Source organism: Podarcis filfolensis, assembly GCF_964270895.1.
Source record: "Podarcis filfolensis genome assembly, chromosome: 13".
NCBI lineage: Eukaryota > Metazoa > Chordata > Lepidosauria > Squamata > Lacertidae > Podarcis > Podarcis filfolensis.
In genome coordinates, this window is record NC_139615.1 from 43,799,293 (window position 1) to 43,817,373 (window position 18,081).

Consider the following 18,081-nt stretch of genomic DNA (forward strand, 5'->3'; position numbering starts at 1 on the left):
TATTTTTGAATGGTGGGTGGTGTATAATGATGTAAATAAGGGAGAGAAATATGAAGAATCTATGGCTGTAAGGTAAGTGCAAACAGGTAGATTATACCCTCCTGAGTAACCCTTACAGAAATGCTCAATGCTGCTTGCCTATGAGTGTGTGATTGACACTTTGTAATGCCTGAAAATGAAATACCATTTATAAGCATGTATGCTCTTATCTTTTTAAGAAACAGCTACCGTATATTCAGAACCCTCTGACTACTTCTGACTATTAAAAACTAATAAGGAAGAGGCTGGCAGAATATCAAAAGTCATGTTGCCCTGTTGCTATAGAGAGAAAGTTAATTTCTAGTTCTTCAAGGAGCGAAGGAGAGTTATAATTAGGAGCTGATGCAAATTGTGTTTACGATCCTGCTGCAAAGCTTTGATTCTGCTTGGCTGAATTGTTTATTTTGCCTCTCACCCTCGGCCTGAGTGGCCTGCCATTTCGGCCTGTATGTTTTGTTGTTGTTATTCTCCATTGTCTTGTCACCATAAAGACTGATTGGGATGGAAAGAAAAATGCTGCACTTTTAGATGGAGACAGAGTTTAGTTAAGCGCTCATCTTTTATCTAAATGCCTGGTGTTGTTTTTAACTCGGATAATATTAGCTGTACATACTCAGGTCTGAGCAGATCCCTATAACATAGTTCATACCCATATTGAGCTCCTTAGTTTGGGAGTTCATTTCACACCCCTTCTGAAACTTCTGCTTTCCTTTCCAGCTTTTCCAAGGCTTAGAAATATGCTGCTATGGGCCATTCACTGACATGCTCCCAGGTGAGGAGATTGCGATAAGGGAGAGAGGTTGATAAGAGCTTGAAAACAATCCAGACAATAGAAGCCACTGAGAATCCTTACTGGGGATGGAGAAGAATTGTGTTTGGTTTACATTTAAGCAAATGGGCCTAATCTGTACCTCTCAGACTAAAATACAGATTGGATAATTAATTATCTTTCAGGTGTCACACATTTCTGACTGTTGTGATAGTTCTTGTCTCAACGAAAGTACCAAAAGGCATTTTAAAAAGTATCTCAGGATAAAGTAATTTTAGAAATATATGCACTGAGATGAATTCCACATTTAAATATTTATCTTGTGATAAAATAGATATTTTAGTGCATACAAATTCTGGCATGGATTTAAAAAAACAACAACTGAAGATTAATCCAGAAATGGAATGGAACAAACATGAGTAAACACCTGTAAAATTGATATGGCTCAGAAATAGATTGATCTGTTAATCCCTCTTCTTGAGTTCCTTTTCATTGTTCAAAGACAAGGAATCTTGTAAAGTGAAGCAGGATTACTATTATCTTTGATCATGCTCAGTCACCGATGAAATTATCCAATATTGTCGAAAAAGGGACCGGACCACAGCACTCTGAGATTTCCTTGCTTGATCAGTCATTGTTTTGGAACGCTGGACAAATGTATGCTCTGCTCATATTTTGCCCCAGGAAAAAAATGATTTTGTGTCCCGAATAAGTTTTACAAATTAATCTGCATCTCTTTTCTTATTCTGTATAACTTATTCTGCTTCTGGTTTTATCAGGCGGGGGGTGGGGGGCAGACTGGATCTGACCAGTGGCCAGATCTTGATGTTCCCCAGCCCCAGCAGGTGACTTTGACAGGTGGCCACCTGCCATCACCATGACATCATGAAAGTATCTTCCTTTGGAGAGCAACATGAATTCAAGCAAAGCTGCTTGTGTGGTTTGAAATCAAACGGGGGGTGAGGGTGGCACAAAGGTAGCTTTTCCTTATGAGACTTGCTGCAAGCAGCATCACTGTAAGCCCTGCTTTAAGCAGGAATTAGCTGCATTACCTGACTGGGAACTCTGTAATGCAGCTGATCCGAAAGGAGCTTGCCATCACCACCAGCCGGCTAACGAGTGCTTGCAACAAACCTTGCTTGAGAGTGCACTTTAAGGTTCCTGGTTCTTCCTTTGCAGCGAATTGGGGCAAAGCTGCCTCACAAGCCAGATTAAGACAGCTGCTGGGCCTGATTTGGCCTGCGGAGGTTCCCCACCACTGTCATACCACTGCTCACACCTTTCCAGATTCATTTAAGCAGTCACGTCTTTGGGATACAACTCCTGAATCTCCAAAGTTTGATAAAAATAAAATGTCTGTGAGGAGCTATTTGGGGCTTGGAGTGTGTGTATGTCTGATGTTGGTTGGGGTAACCTGTTCTACCATTGTGTATTGATGTTGTGTCTCTCTTTCCCTCTGGGTGGAAATTGCTTAGAACAATTGGAGTGGATGGTAGAGCTGTCCGGTGCCTCTATTGTGAAAGAACCTCGCTTATTCTCACATTCCACAGTAAGTGTGGATTTAATATTGTGGGTACAGAGAAATGGGCCAATCTGAGTGTGTGTGAGAAACAAGACAGACAGAGGGAGAGCATTTCCATTTGCCCCCTTTAATTCCTTTGAAGTACTGATGAATTTGGCTTGCCTTGTTTTTTATTCAACTTTATCGACCCATGGCCTGTGTTGGTCACGGGTGTATGTATGGGGTTCTAATTTCATACAGAGTCAGACCAGCATCTAGCTCAGTACTGTGCAGAGTATGTGAGAGAGAGGGTTGGGCAGCCGCACCAACTGTGGTAATGCCATACTTTGGCCACACCTGTGCAGCCCCTAAAATCCTGGTCACAAGGAAATTTAACCCCTGACCTGAAGAAAGCTCCCCGCCTTTGCACCAAATATCAGTCAGATGGCAGTTTGTTTCCTAGCGCTGCTGCCAGGAATGTTTTAATCTGAAACGTTGTGTATATCAGGCATGTGTAGTTCAGTGGCAGAATGTGACCTGTTGATTTTTGCTTTTCACAAGTCACACACACCTGACACTATATAGGACCGTGACATCTCACTTGCTGTCTGAGCAAAGAGCTATGGACAATTTGATGCTGAGAGGACATGCATTCATGGACATGTGTTGGGAGAGTGCAGTTTTCAGTGTGCCCTTAGACCGCCCCTGTGCCACCCTTAGCTTCAAGCCTGGTTTCTCTGGCACTGTCTTAAGCCCCTAACATATTTGCTTAATTTTTGTGCAGTTGGGAAGGTAGGGGGAAGGTTTCTCCTCAACTCCCTGTCGAGTTGCAATGCTGCAACAAAGTGGAGAACAACCTGTCCCAACAGTATCTCTGGCTCCAGACAGGCAGGCAAATTTGATCCAGTATATGCCTCCTCCTCCTCATTCTTCTCTTTTATCTTGCAACCCCTAGAACTCTACTGCTGTGGTGGTCGTTCAGCCCGAAGCTTGGAGCGAAGACACTGCCTGCCAAGGTGAGATTATCGTGCTGCCCATGTCTCCCAAGATAAACATAGGTTACAAAGTGTCCGATTGTGTACTGGTTTGGAATAATAAATACCAGCCATGGCAGAATAAATGTCTAGAGGAAGCAGAATTAGCTGTGCAAGGCTCTGGATCAGGAGTTCACATTTGTTAGCTTGACTTTACTAGCCGGTAATAAATAATGCCTAACACCAACTTCCATAGCCCTGTAGCACACACAGAGGGGTTTGGGGAAGAGGTGCTGGCTTCTCTCATTTGCACTAGTATATGCGGAAGGGATGCGGGTGGCACTGTGGGTTAAGCCACAGAGTCTAGGGCTTGTCAATCAGAAGGTCGGCGGTTCGAATCCCTGCGACGGGGTGAGCTCCCGTTCCTCGGTCCCTGCTCCTACCAACCTAGCAGTTCGAAAGCATGTCAAAGTGCAAGTAGATAAATAGGTACCACTCTGGTGGGAAGGTAAACGGCATTTCCGTGCTCTGCTCTGGTTCGCCAGAAGCGGCTTAGTCATGCTGGCCACATGACCCAGAAGCTGTACGCCGTCTCCCTCGGCCAATAAAGCGAGATGAGCGCCGCAACCCCAGAGTCGGCCACGACTGGACCTAATGGTCAGGGGTCCCTTTACCTTTACCATGGGGAAGGTAAGAAACTGAAGCAGTGCTCCCTCTTGCCAATGCTCAGAAGAGATGCCTGTGTTTTACTTTCTCCAGACTGGGATCTCAAGTGACAGCTCCAGGCAGCGAAAGGGTCTGTGTACTGCAGGCATCCTGTTCCCTAGAGAGCTAGAGTCATTTGGTGCCAGTAGGCTGGCAAGCCTATTTGTGGATACTTCCTGGTGCAGCTGTAAAGTCTCACATTGATGTTTTGTAGTGGTGAGAGCTGGTTGCGCCCCCTAGCCTCCTTGTTTCCCCTTTGTTTTCTGCTTGTACTTCCTAAAATGGCTTTGGAGGGAGACACAGCAAGGTTACACGAAGGAGAAGAAAACTTCCTCTTTCACTGGCTCACGTATACCTGCCTCTCTTTCCCCAACATGAAGGGCAAGGGATGTGGATTAGTGACTTAGATTAGGTCATGGGCTTGGCCCATCCTTACCCACACATGCACACTATCACTCAAAGTTGCTTGATAGCTAAACAAATAGCTAACAAGTAATGTCAAGGGATGTTGCAGCAACAGTTCAAACCCGCTCACACGATCTGCCCCTTGTCATTTGCAGTTTTTGTGCGTCTGGCATTTTGAAAGGTCATCCATCAAAGATGCTCTGAAAGAAAGTGCATTCCTGAGCCCTCTGGGTAGAGAGAAGGGGAACAAGAGAGTGTGGACATTAAAATTCTCACAATTGATCTTGTATTGCAGGGATCCCACCGCAATGCAGTGCTACTGTAGTCTCACGAGAGTGGATGCTGGACAGTATTGCATGCTATCAACGCCAGGCATTTGACGAATACATCGTGCAACAGGTGTGAAAGGATGGCCTTTTGAACACAGAATCTTCAGGAAAGGATTTCTGTGGAACTTTTGTGAAAGGCAGACACTGTGGTTTCACTTGCGAGATAAATATTTCAGTTGGCATGAAAACACCCCATCGCCCGCCAAAGGCAGAACTTAAAACTGTGATACTTCTATCTTTGCCGTCGTGAGCCAAGCAATAATGTGCTCTTCTGTGCTGTTGCAGATGCATTATTTACTATCCAATTGCTGCCTTGTTTGGGAGACTTTTCTCTTCATGTCTTGGAGATGTAATCGTTTGAAAGAGTTATATGGATCTGAGAGCTTCAATTAACTCAGGAGGATGGCAGTATTTTATCTGCTTGTTTAATGGGGTAGGGTGTTCACATACAAAGATGCACTTATGCTGGAATACTGGCATAGCAACATCTTCTAATAAGAAGCACAGTCACACTGGAGATGGCACACACACAAAAAACACTTCAATGTGCCCCTGCATCATAAGGAAGTATGTCCCAAGTCAAATATTTGTTTTGCTCAAAGGAAATAAATCTAGCATCTCTCTAGCAAGTTAAATGCAAACAGGTTTTGATCATTATATTCCTGGATCCACAGAAGACCCAGCCATTATTTTTGGGTTAGGATATTTGATCAGCCTACTTCTTCCATGTACCATGGGACAAAGCACCCCTTTTTAAAAAACTTTGCTGGCTTACTTCCCACAAGTATGGAAAAGTGCCTTTGAAACAACAGAATATTTACCACTTCCTATTGTCAAGCAAACTGAGATCCATAAATAAAATTTGCTTGTTTACAGTTAAAAGAAGGGTAGAACCCATCATGTTATTTTCTTTCTCAATTCCCGCCCCGCCGAGTTAGCTTTGAAAGAGTTACATTGCATAATGCATTTGGAGCAATCCTTCGATGTTCTGCAATTCTAAAAGCAAGTAAGTCAGGTGCAGGTTTTGCTCACTCACACACTTCTGTGAGAGTCAGTTCCGACACAGAGCTGTAATTTTCCCTTTTGGAATTTGTATTTCACCGATAGCTACAAATATGGCTTAGTAGAAGAACAAAAAATATTCTAAATCTGTAAAACAGCACATTGTACAGAGTGCCATAAACCCATGACAAAACAGTGCAGCAAGAAATAAAAATGGTTCCAGTGGAAGAAAGTAGCAGGACCTTTTTTAATGAAAAGTCACCACTCTATTCCTGCACAGGTTTTATCTGGCATGTAAGATCTGTGTAGAGCAGGTCCCCTTATTGTGAGAAGGATGGGATTCTTAAAGGTAAAGGCACTGCCATGAGATCCAAACATTTGCTTACCCACCCTGTGCAGCAGGAGGTCATCTACAGAAAAGACAATTCCCACTTGCTCAGGTGCCAAGCAAAATGAGAGCCCTGCCTTCCCTCCTCCTCCCTAGAAGGGGACAGGACAGTGATGATGGAAGAAAGACTTGCTAGCTGGGTCCTCACCTTGCTAGCTGACTCTCGTTTCTTTACTTCCACGGATGAGAATGGGCTCGCTCAGAAGCATATTTTACAGTGTGTTGTTTGTTTTAATATTTTAAATATTTCATGGTAGCTTTTTATTGGCATTCTGTTTTTGCTAAGTTTGCCAGCTACCCTGAGGCTCTGGATCCAGCGGTTTTATGTTTTCAAATAATGTGAGCAAAGGAAGCTTGCATTCTGCCAACATGGAAGCATGCTTGGGATTTCTGCTCCCTCCACATCCAAGCCTGAAGAAGCAACACAAGGTTTAAGCCTCCTATAGCAAAAGAGCCTTGGGGCAACCTTACAAAAACACAATGAATCTGCCTGCACTGTACCATTTCAGTATCAATCACTTAGGCCCAAGCATCTTTTTTAAATAGATCTCTATGTGCATAGACACAGGCTACAGAGTAGGGGTGTGGTATTTAATTGATAAGTTTGGTGGATTGGCTAAAATGGTGCACGTTTTAATTAGGCAGATGGTTTTTTAAATGTAATTTTTAATGCGTGTGTTTATATTTTTAAAAAGTCACATGGCAAGCACTTTTTTTCTGAGGTGGCAGAGTCCACCCAAGGCCTGGGAGGTGGAAGGTCCAGCTAGCTGTCTGGGATCAGTGAGGTCATGCCCAGTATGATAACTGAAAGCAGAGAGTGCTCATTGTAGACAGATCACTGTAAAGGGTCATTTTGGACTCACAGCTGTCCATGGATGCGCAGGTTAATTCTGTGTCCAGGGCAGCTGTCTACCAGCTCCACCTGGTACGCAGGCTAAGACCCTACCTGCCCACGAACTGTCTCGCCAGAGTGGTGGATGCTCTAGTTATCTCCCGCTTGGACTACTACAACGTGCTCTACGTGGGGCTACCTTTGAAGGTGACCCGGAAACTGCAATTAATCCAGAATGCGGCAGCTAGACTGGTGACTGGGAGTGGCCGCCGGGACCACATAACACCGGTTCTGAGAGATCTGCATTGGCTCCCAGTATGTTTCCGAGCACAATTCAAAGTGTTGGTGCTGACCTTTAAAGCCCTAAACGGCATCAGCCCAGTATACCTGAAGGAGCGTCTCCACCCCCATCATTCAGCCCGAACACAGATCCAGCGCCAAGGGCCTTCTGGCGGTTCCCTCATTGCGAGAAGTGAGGTTACAGGGAACCAGACAAAGGGCCTTCTCAGTAGTGGTGCCCAACCTGTGGAGCACCCTCCCTTCAGATGTGAAGGAAATAAGCAGCTATCCTATCTTTAAAAGACACCTGAAGGCAGCCCTGTTCAGGGAATTTTTTAATATTTAATGCTGTACTGTTTGTCTGGGGGAGCCACCCAGAGTGGCTGGGGAAACTCAGCCAGATGGGCGGGGTATAAATAATAAATTATTATTATTATTATTATTATTATTATTATTATTATTATTATTGGAACACAAATGGAGCCTTAATTCCAGATGGCTCCACATCAGCTCTGACTAGCCTTCTCATGCTCTAACCTTCATGGATGAGGTCTGGCAGTCCTTAAAGGGAGAGGCCTAGAGCCTGGAGCATATCCCCTTATTGGCTTCTCCTAGTTCCTGCCTTGTGCTTTCCCTGTACAGGTAAGCAGGCATTGTGGAAGCTGTCTTCTCTCAGGGATGGGAAACCTGTGGTCCTGGAGATGCTGTTGGACTATATCGCCTTGACCACTGGCCATGTTGCTTGGGACTGATGGGAGTCAGATACCTGGAGAACTGCAGGTTTCCCATTCCTGTCTTAAAAATATTATGCCTGTTATTGCTTATGTGCACTTCTTGCTTCAGGAGCATTATGTTTACCCATACGCACATAGATACAGCATTACTTGATCAACTAAGATGGCTGCTCTGTGGACACTTTCTTGGGTGTTAGGTGCCATTGAAGACAACAGATTTGTTTAACTAGATGATGGCCTTAACATGCCATATGTAGTGGGGCTTACAGTGATTGGAAAATAGTACACAATTACATTGCAAAAGCTCATTGATTTGTTTTTCTCTGTTTATTGCTTTCCTTCTTTAGCCATTGCACCACCATTGATTTGAACCACAAACCTTTAAGGAGGTTCCTCACCTGTAGCCCTTCAGATATGGGACTCCCGTCAACTCCAGCCAACATAGCCAGCAGTTATTTAAAAGAAATGAAAGTAACCCCCCACACCAAAGCCACAGTCATGTATCCTGCCCCTAGACCAGGTTGGTCCAGAATGTGGCAGCTAGACTGGTGACTGGGGGCGGCCACTGAGACCACATAACACCGGTCTTGAAAGACCTACACTGGTTCCCAGTATGTTTCCGAGTACAATTCAAAGTGTTGGTGCTGACCTTTAAAGCCCTAAATAGCCTTGGTGCCTGGCGTGCTCTGGTCCATTGAGTCACGAAGAGTCGGACACGACTAAACAACAACAGCCTTGGTCCAGTATACCTGGAGGAGCGTCTCCACCCCCATCGTTCTGCCCGGACACTGAGGTCCAGCTCTGAGGGCCTTCTGGCAGTTCCCTCACTGCGAGAAAAAAGGTTACAGGGAACCAGGCAGAGGGCCTTCTCGGTGGTGGCACCCGCCCTGTGGAACACCCTGCCACCAGATGTCAAAGAGAAAAACAACTACCAGACTTTTAGAAGACATCTGAAGGCAGCCCTGTTTAGGGAAGCTTCTAATGTTTAATAGACTATTGTATTTTAATATTCTGTTGGAAGCTGCCCAGAGTGGCTGGGGAAACCCAGCCAGATGGGCGGCGTATAAATAAATTATTATTATTATTAATTATTATTATTTATTAAATGTGTGGCTGAGGGCTGCATTTAATAAATGGCCCTTGGCAACTTTTGACGCCCTCAGGCAGCCTTCCCAAAGCCAGGTAAGCGAGGTGCTGGGCTTTGGGAAGAAGGAGTGAAGGCTCTGACAGAGTCCTAGAGTCCTTCCACCTACTTTCCAAAGCCAGACATCTCTCTTAGGTTCCCCAGCACCCTGGGCATGGAAAGGCAATGTGCAGCCCCCGGGTGCCATGCCAAAGTACTCTTGCAGCCCTTTTGGTATGAAAAGCTGGGCTGCGCTGCCCTAGACTGTTCAGGTTGCAAGTGCAACTGTTCTCCAATGTTTCCCGTGGAAGGAGAAAGAGATGTGAAGTGGCCATTTCGTAAATGTAAAATGGCACTTGCGGTGATGGATTTGTCTGCCATTGGTTCCATTGGAACGAGAAGCAGATGCATCATTGCGTGTTTGACGCCCGCATAATGAAGGCAGATACTGCCTCACAAGAACTCATTAGCAAGCAGCAGAATCCGAAGCCCGATTGCATCAAGATTGTCCCCATCCACTGCCAAGAGCTGCAACAACATTTTTAACTGTCAAGTCAACCTCACCTTCTGACTGACAGCTTGCTTATCTTCAAAGTCCACATTGGCTTCCGTTATCTGCCTTCCAGGAGATTATAGCTATCTGGGAAATGTTACCCAGGTAACATGAGGAAGCTGCCAACATGCCCCCATAGGAGGCACTGTGAAATTATCTCTCTGGAGAGGTGAGCAGGGATGCAACGCCTTTGGAAAAGTAGTTGCAGCCAAGGCTGTGAAGGGGAACAAAAAAAGATCATTGCATGGCACTTCATCATCATCATCAAATAATTTTATTTATACCCCGCCCTCCCCGGCCAGGGCCGGGCTCAGGGCAGCTAACACCAAATACAAAATTACAATAAAACATAATAGAAAAAAACCCACAGTTAATTAAAAGACGGCTTAAAATACAACTTAAAATGCAGCCTCATCTTAGTTTGTTGTTGTTTAGTCGTTTAGTCGTGTCTGACTCTTCGTGACCCCCTGGACCAGAGCACGCCAGGCACTCCTGTCTTCCAGGCACTCCTGTCTTCCACTGCCTCCCGCAGTTTGGTCAGAGTCATGTTTGTAGCTTCGAGAACACTGTCCAACCATCTCGTCCTCTGTCTTTCCCTTCTCCTTGTGCCCTCCATCTTTCCCAACATCAGGGTCTTTTCTAGGGAGTCTTCTCATGAGGTGGCCAAAGTATTGGAGCCTCAGCTTCAGGATCTGTCCTTCCAGTGAGCACTCAGGGCTGATTTCCTTAAGAATGGATAGGTTTGAGTAGATATGATGGTCATCTGAACTGAATTTGCCCATTCCCGTCCATTTTAGTTCACTGATGCCCAGGATGTCAGTATTTATTCTTGCCATCTCATCTTAGTAGTAGCCCATAAATCAACACCATAAAGGGAAGAAACATCAGATATCCACCCGAGCCAGCTATCCATGCTGGTCCTAAATGGGCCAGCAAAAAAGGCAAGGGAAAATTTATATACCAAATCCCATATAAGGGGTCAGAGTGAGTCTAAGCTGAAGGCCAGGAGAAACAGCTCCATCTTGCAGGCCCTGCGGAAAGATGTCAAATCCTGCAGGGCCCTGGTCTCTTGTGACAGAACGTTCCACCAAGTCGGGGCCAGTGCTGAAAAGGCACGGGCCCCAGTTGAGACCAATCCAACCTCCTTGAGGCTCAGGACCTCAAAAGTGTTATTTATGGACCTTAAGGGCCTCCGCGGGGCATACCAGGAGAGGCGGTCCCATAGGTATGAGGGTCCTAGGCCACATAGGGCTTTAAAGGTACTCCACCGGGAGCCAGTGCAGCTGGAAAAGCACTGAATGAATGTGATCCTGCGACAAGGACCCTGTAAGGAGCCTTGCCGCAGCATTCTGCACCCGCTGGAGTTTCTGGGTCAGCTTCAAGGGCAGCCCCTACTTGGAATTTAGGCCTTGGCTTTTCTGTAGGAGAGTCATATTAATATCCATTTTCATATTGAAACAAAATTTAAAAAAATCAATCCAGTAGCACCTTAGAGACCAACTAAGTTTGTTATTGGTATGAGCTTTTGTGTGCATGCACACTTCTTCATATACAGATACAGATATCTGAAGAAGTGTGCATGCACACGAAAACTCATACCAATAACAAACTTAGTTGGTCTCTAAGGTGCTACTGGAAGGATTTTTTTATTTTGTTTCGACTATGGCAGACCAGCACGGCTACCTACCTGTAACTAGAACTATGGGTGCAAAGGCTTTCCAAATCCCCAGGATTCATTGACAAGGGCTAAACCAGTTTGTCTGTTATACAGGCACTGTTATAGCTGCTCTGTCACCCAATAAACTACTGTACCAAAGTCATTGTTTGTTGTACAAAACTCACATATACATGCACAAAACTCACATATTGGTACATTAGTAACAGATATGACCTCCGCTTTTTTAAAGCAGCATTTGAACACGATTTGGCATGGAGTCTACTAGTTTCGAACAGTCACTGTTGATTTTCGGATCCCTGTACCACACTTGAATCAGCGCCTGAATGAGCTTCTCCATAGTCGTACAGTCTACAGCACGGAGGCAACTTTTGCATATAGCCCACAAATTCTCCATGGGATTTACGTCTGGGGAATTCCCTGACCAATCAAGTACCTGTATTTGCTGCTCTGTCATGAATTTCTTCACCACTTTCGATGTGTGACTGGGGGCTAGGTCCTGCTGCAATATCCCAGTATGGTCAGGAAAGCTCTTTTCCAGCTCTGGAATAACTCTCTTTCGTAGAACCTCAATATATTGTGGCGAGCGCATCATTCCTTCTATTGGCTGCAGGCTTCTGACATCGTAATAACTGAAACATCCTCAAAACATCATCTTCTGTGGGTGCTTGACAGACTGATCAATGTGGCATAGAAGACATACTTTGTTTCAATTAATTTGCACAAGGGTGTATTTTCTCCATGGTTTTGCCACTGGTGCCTACTATTGTGAGAGAACCTGTGGTAAACCTTGGCAGAGAGGAAAACAAACCAAAAAAACAACAACTCATGTTTTCAGTGTGAAAGGGTCTTCTTACTGCTTATGCTGGTCACTGTTCCCTGAGACAAGTTTGGGTCTTTAAAAATAGGTTCGGAAGGGAGAACTTGGGACAGTAATTTTCCGCTCCATGCTTGTCTGACTGGAGGATAGCGAAGGGAACATAGGTGCTGGAAATGCAAAGAGGTTGAGGGCACATTCTTTCATATGTGGTGGTCTTGTAAAACAGGGAAAGAGTATTGGGAAATGATACATCATGAATCGGAAAAATGTTCAAAAGTGAACCCCCCCCCCCAAAAAAAAACCCTGAGTCCTTTCTGTTGGGGATAATCCAGACTGAAATTCCCAGGTGTCAAAAAAGGTTATTTATGTATGCCACTACTGTGGCTCGTGTTTTGTTAGCCCAAAAATGGAAAACGAGCGAGGTCCCAACCAAAGAAGAATAGCAGCTTAAGTTGACAGAATACGCGCAGCTTGCGGACTTAACATATAAAATAAGAGGACAAGAAGAACATACTTTTAGAGAAGATTGGAAAACGTTTGTTGAATATATGGGAAATAACTGTGTACAACTGAAAACGCTGGCAGCATTATGATGAATTCAACAGTGTAAATAAGTTTTGAAGGATGTAATAATGGAATACTGAGTGGTATAGTTTTTGTAAAATGTGCAGGGATTTATGATATGCAAAATGAACCATGGAAAGAAAAAGAGAAGTCATTGATAGCTTAAGGATGTGAAAAATGAGTACTTTAAAGTGTAAAACAGAAAATTTAATAGAAATTATATATATATATATATAAAAGAGAAGGGAACATAGGAGCCAACTCCTAGGGGCCGATACTTCAAACATAAAATATTTGAGGGGGCAACCCCCCCAAAAAGTTAATGGGCATTGCCATTCAATTGGTATGTGTGTGCTGTGTCATGTGATTGATTGTGCAGGGTGGGGCTTATCTGCCCCCCCCATATTTTATTCAAGTTGGCACCCCTGGAAGAGAATGTGTGTAGAAACTAGCCTACAGTACACATACAAAATTTGCATTTATTGCCCCACCCACTTTCCTCTCTGGCTCCACCCACCGCTGGCATGCATCCCTTGGAAAGCTGCTCCGAATCTGAGAGCCCAGAGAGGCCGGTGGGGTGTCTCCAATAGAGCCTCTCTGCTTCCCCACCCCCACCCCTCCAGGGAAAGCTTTGATGGCTACAGTTTTAAACCTTAGATTAGGGATTTATGGCAGCTCTAGGGAGGAAGAGAGTTAAATCAAGGAGTCAAAGTGACTGATTCCTGTACCAGGGCTTGCATGCTAATCCACGTTGCAGAAGCACGGGCAGTAGGTAGGGGGGGAAATCCCTTTTCCTTGGGTCAGATAATGGCCAGGATGCTGGGAGTGTTCACGCCTCCAAAAATAACAGAGCCACAAGAAATTGCTTTGCTGCTTTGAGTAACATACGATGCTACATTGCATAGTAAAGTGGTACCTCGGGTTACATACCCTTCAGCTTACATAGGCTGCAGGTTACAGACTCTGCTAACCCAGAAATAGTGCTTCAGGTTAAGAACTTTGCTTCAGGATGAGAACAGAAATCGTGCTCCGGCAGCGCGGCGGCAGCAGGAGGCCCCATTAGCTAAAGTGGTGATTCAGGTTAAGAACAGTTTCAGGTTAAGAACAGACCTCCAGAATGAATTAAGTATGTAACCAGAGGTACCACTGTATGAGCATCTTGCTCAGGGGTCAGCAAACTTTTTCAGCAGGGGGCCGGTCCACTGTCCCTCAGACCTTGCGGGGGGCCGGACTATATTTTGAAGAGAGAAAGAAATGAACGATTTTCACCCACCCGCAAAGAGGCCTGAAGATGCTTTGCTTTACCTGTCCCAGTTGTCGTCCCAACAGCCGCAGTTGGGCTTCTCCAGTCAGCCAGGCGCCGTGACGGGGTAGGAGGCGTCGTTGGCCGGCGAAGACAGAAGCAGCAGCCCCAGTGGAGGACCACGGAGGGAGGGAGGGGAACCGGGGGCGGGGGGCAACAGAGCTTTTACCCACCACCTGCTGCTGCTTCCTGAGAGGCACCACGGAGAAGAAGAAAGAGTATTAAGAAACCAGAGGCCTTTCTTCTTGGAATAATAGGTTTGGAATTGCCCCCAAAAGATTGTTTTTGTATGCCACAACTGCAGCTAGAATTTTGTTAGCTAAGAATTGGAAATCACAAGAAGTCCCAACAGTGGAGGAATGGCAGATGAAGATGATGGACTTTTCAGAGCTAGCTGACCTGACTGGAAGAGTCCGTGACCAGAAGGAGGAGGAGTACCAAGAGGAATGGATGAAATTTAAAGAATATTTTGTTAAATATGCTAAGATAACGTAATTGGAAAAACTTGCAAATACCAGATAGGCTTAGGATTTAATTATGTGATGTTAGAGAATAATATGTTTAAAGTCAAAATGAAAACAAAGTAAGATGTTAAGTGATTAAGTTAATTTTATGAGGAAAATGGTTTCGGAAAACTGTTACAATGATATACACTGAAATTCAGCCAGGGGGATTTGAGGAAGTCACTTAACAATGTTACTAAAATGGGATCAAGAACAGTTAAGATGTTTGTTTGTTTGTTTGTTTGTTTGTTTGTTTGTTTAAAATTTTGGAAAACCAATAAAAAAATTTTTGGGGAAAAAGAGAAGACAGAGCCCCCTGCCAACCCGCAAGTGGTAGTCACAGCCACCACAACAACCTGCCTGAACGCCATGGGAGGAATGAGGCGGGCAGGTGGGCGAGCCGACTCCCGGCGTTGATGGCGCCCGCCGTGGGACAAAATTGCTCTGTCCCTGAGAAGAAAAGTGCCGCCGTGTGAGGGAGAGCAGTGGCGTAGCGTGGGTTGTCACCACCCGGGGCAAGGCAAGTAATTTGCACCCCCTAACCCGTGGATTTGCGCCCCCTAATCCGTGGATTTGCGCCCCCTAACCCTAACCCCCAGATATTGCGCCCGGTGCGGCCGGCCCCCCCTGCACCCCCCACGCTACGCCACTGAGGGAGAGGAAAAGAATGCGTGCTCTGGCGATCCACACGGCGATTCCTGGACTTTCCGCGGGTGGATCTAGAAGGCAATTGGGCCTGATCCGGCCCACAGGCCTTAGTTTGCCAACCCATGATCTTACTGGTGGCAAGTTAGAGGTACTAAATAGCATAGCCTTGGCTACTTGGCTTGGGAGAACACCTAGCTTTATGCTGGGTTGGGGAAAGTTAAGGAATTGCCTTGAAAGGAAACGAGAAGCATGGGTACCTTTAGGGATGGTGGGGTATCTTGATGCAGAGCCTGAGCTAGATGTGAAGCTACAGGGAAGCTACAGGGAACCAGGCAGAGGGCCTTCTCGGTAGTGGCACCCTCCCTCTGGAATGCTCTCCCATCAGATATCAAGGAGATGCATAACTAACTTTTAGGAGACATCTGAAGGCAGTCCTGTATACGGAAGCTTTTTAAGATCTAATGCAGGGGTCAGCAGCCTTTTTCAGCTGTGGGCCGGTCCACTGTCCCTCAGACCATGTTTGTTTGGAGTTTTTTTTTTTTGGGGGGGTGAACAAATTCCTGGTGTGATTGCCTGGGAATCTGATTCAGAGGCTGAACCTGAGGAATCCCAGCCTGCACAGGAGTCCCCGCCTCCAGGGCCGGCTGAGCCGGGGCAGGGGCTTGAACCTCACCTGTGCCGGATCCTCAGGTGCAGGCACCAGCTGAGTCTGCTCTGGTTCCTGAGGTGATGGAGGACCCATTGCCTGCAGGTGCTCCACTCTCAGCCCCGTCAGGGGAAGTTGAGGTTGCCTCTGGGTCCAGTAACCCTGGTCTAATGTTTCGTTACGTTTTTATACATTCTGGAAGCCGCCCAGAGTAGCTGGGGCGACCAAGTCAGATGCTTGGTAGGATTCCTTCTGTCTCTAGATCCAAAAAAATAACAAATGGTTATGTTGTTTGTATGTCTTTCTTGCCAAAGGTCCATCAGAGCCACAACACTGGCCCCCCTCACCTTAAAAAACCAGTGCCAAGGAACCATTTCTGACGCATTTGAAGCAATGATAACAAAGTCAGCTTCTGACTATGCACTTGGGCGGTGCAGACACCCCCCCCCCCAAAAAAAAATCATGAGATCTATAGTTTACCCCCTCACAGAGCTACAGTTCGCAGCACCCTTAACAAACTACAATTCCCAATATTCTTTGGGTGGAAAATGTGATTTACATGTGTGATGTGTGTGCAGTCAGTGTCATCTCCCAGCTGCTTTTCCGCTTGGGAACGCTGTTTTCAAATATTTGAGCTGAAGGGCGGAGATTTCAGCCCTAGGCAATATGCCTGGCAAGCACATTCGAGTCCCAGCACGTTTCTTCTTAGACATGAAGCCCTGGGAAGCAGGGACTGCCTCTAGTGAGTGTATGAATTGTCTCACAAACCAGGACCACGTTCTAGGGAAAGCAGAATTCCCAGATGGAGCCCTCGCTGCTCATTCTTCTGGGAAGGATGTATTATTCATTATTTTTATTTTATTTTATTAACTGAATTTATGTAGCCACCCCACAGCATAAGCTCTGTGGGCGGCTCACAAAACAAACGCATCAATTAAAATGCAATATAAAACAGTAAACGGATTAAAAGCTGAAAGCACAGGATTGTGTTTGCTTACCCAGGAATGCCCGGAAACCTCAGTAAAAGTCTGACCGTAAATGTTACGGTCAGGTAGCTGGGGGAAAAGTGGTTGTGCAATTCAGCTGGTAAATTAAATGGCCTCTGGGTTCTTCCAATTCATTTTTCTAGCATTACAGTTTTGAATGTAAAGATCTGTTAATTTGCAAAGCTTTAGTGGAGGAGGAATGGAGCTCCAGGACTTTCTCTCTCTCTTTTTTTTAAGAGCAGGGGGTAATTGACAGAACCTCCCTGCTCTGGTAAGTAAATGAAGTGATGTTAATGAGGCTTTCAAATTTGTTTGTGACAGATTAGAACAGAGGAAGGTGGAGAATGTGGAACATCGTCTGAGCAAAGTCTCTTTTCCTTTCCTTTGATGGGGCTTCTAATTCTTGATGTGTGTGAATAGTAACACTTCTTTGCAAGATGGTTAGCATTTCCAATTAAAAGTTAAAGGATGCATTTCAGGCTGCCGTAGATTCATTTGTTAAAAGTTCTCCGCGTTTCACAAGTTGAACCCTTTTAGTCGGAAGTCAGCAGAACGGGATTCAATGGTGCTTGCTCCTAGGAAACCATTTAGCGGGTTGCAATCAGGCTGATCCTAATAAATTGGGTATTATGCTGTATATTGCTGCTGTGGGTGTTTGTCGACTCTCCTTGGGGGCATGGCTGTGGGTGTTGTTCTTGATAGCTACTGTCAGGCTACTAGCCACAATGGATATTGCTGCATGTGTTGTGGTCTAAACCACTGAGGCTCCTGGGCCTACCAGTCGGAAGGTTGGTGTTATGTACTGAAGTTCTCACCCTGGGCCAGCAGGGGGATACTGTAGATAGTTATGCAAATGAAGGATCGAAAGTGATGTTCAGTGATTGGATAGTTTGTATGCAAATGAAGGATCGAAAGTCATAGAATCATAGAATCATAGAATCATAGAATCATAGAGTTGGAAGAGACCACAAGGGCCATCGAGTCCAACCCCCTGCCAAGCAGGAAACACCATCAGAGCACTCCTGACATATGGTTGTCAAGCCTCTGCTTAAAGACCTCCAAAGAAGGAGACTCCACCACACTCCTTGGCAGCAAATTCCACTGTCGAACAGCTCTTACTGTCAGGAAGTTCTTCCTAATGTTTAGGTGGAATCTTCTTTCTTGTAGTTTGGATCCATTGCTCCGTGTCCGCTTCTCTGGAGCAGCAGAAAACAACCTTTCTCCCTCCTCTATGTGACATCCTTTTATATATTTGAACATGGCTATCATATCACCCCTTAACCTCCTCTTCTCCAGGCTAAAC

The 18,081-nt window shown here is 45.4% G+C and overlaps 2 protein-coding genes across 3 annotated transcripts in view; both read left to right on the forward strand.

Moving 5' to 3' along the window:
• Window positions 1-5,956, forward strand: part of BRCA1 (BRCA1 DNA repair associated) — a 54,750-nt gene extending 48,794 nt beyond the window's left edge. The window contains exons 18-21 of the mRNA XM_083582383.1: window positions 757-811; window positions 2,284-2,357; window positions 3,265-3,325; window positions 4,689-5,956. Coding sequence (XP_083438509.1) covers window positions 757-811; window positions 2,284-2,357; window positions 3,265-3,325; window positions 4,689-4,798 — 300 coding nt within the window. The 3' untranslated portion in view covers window positions 4,799-5,956. The remainder of the gene's footprint in view (window positions 1-756; window positions 812-2,283; window positions 2,358-3,264; window positions 3,326-4,688) is intronic.
• The window catches only part of LOC310747938 (tigger transposable element-derived protein 1-like), a 943,100-nt gene that overhangs the window by 328,816 nt on the left and 596,203 nt on the right, over window positions 1-18,081 (forward strand). The window lies entirely within an intron of this gene.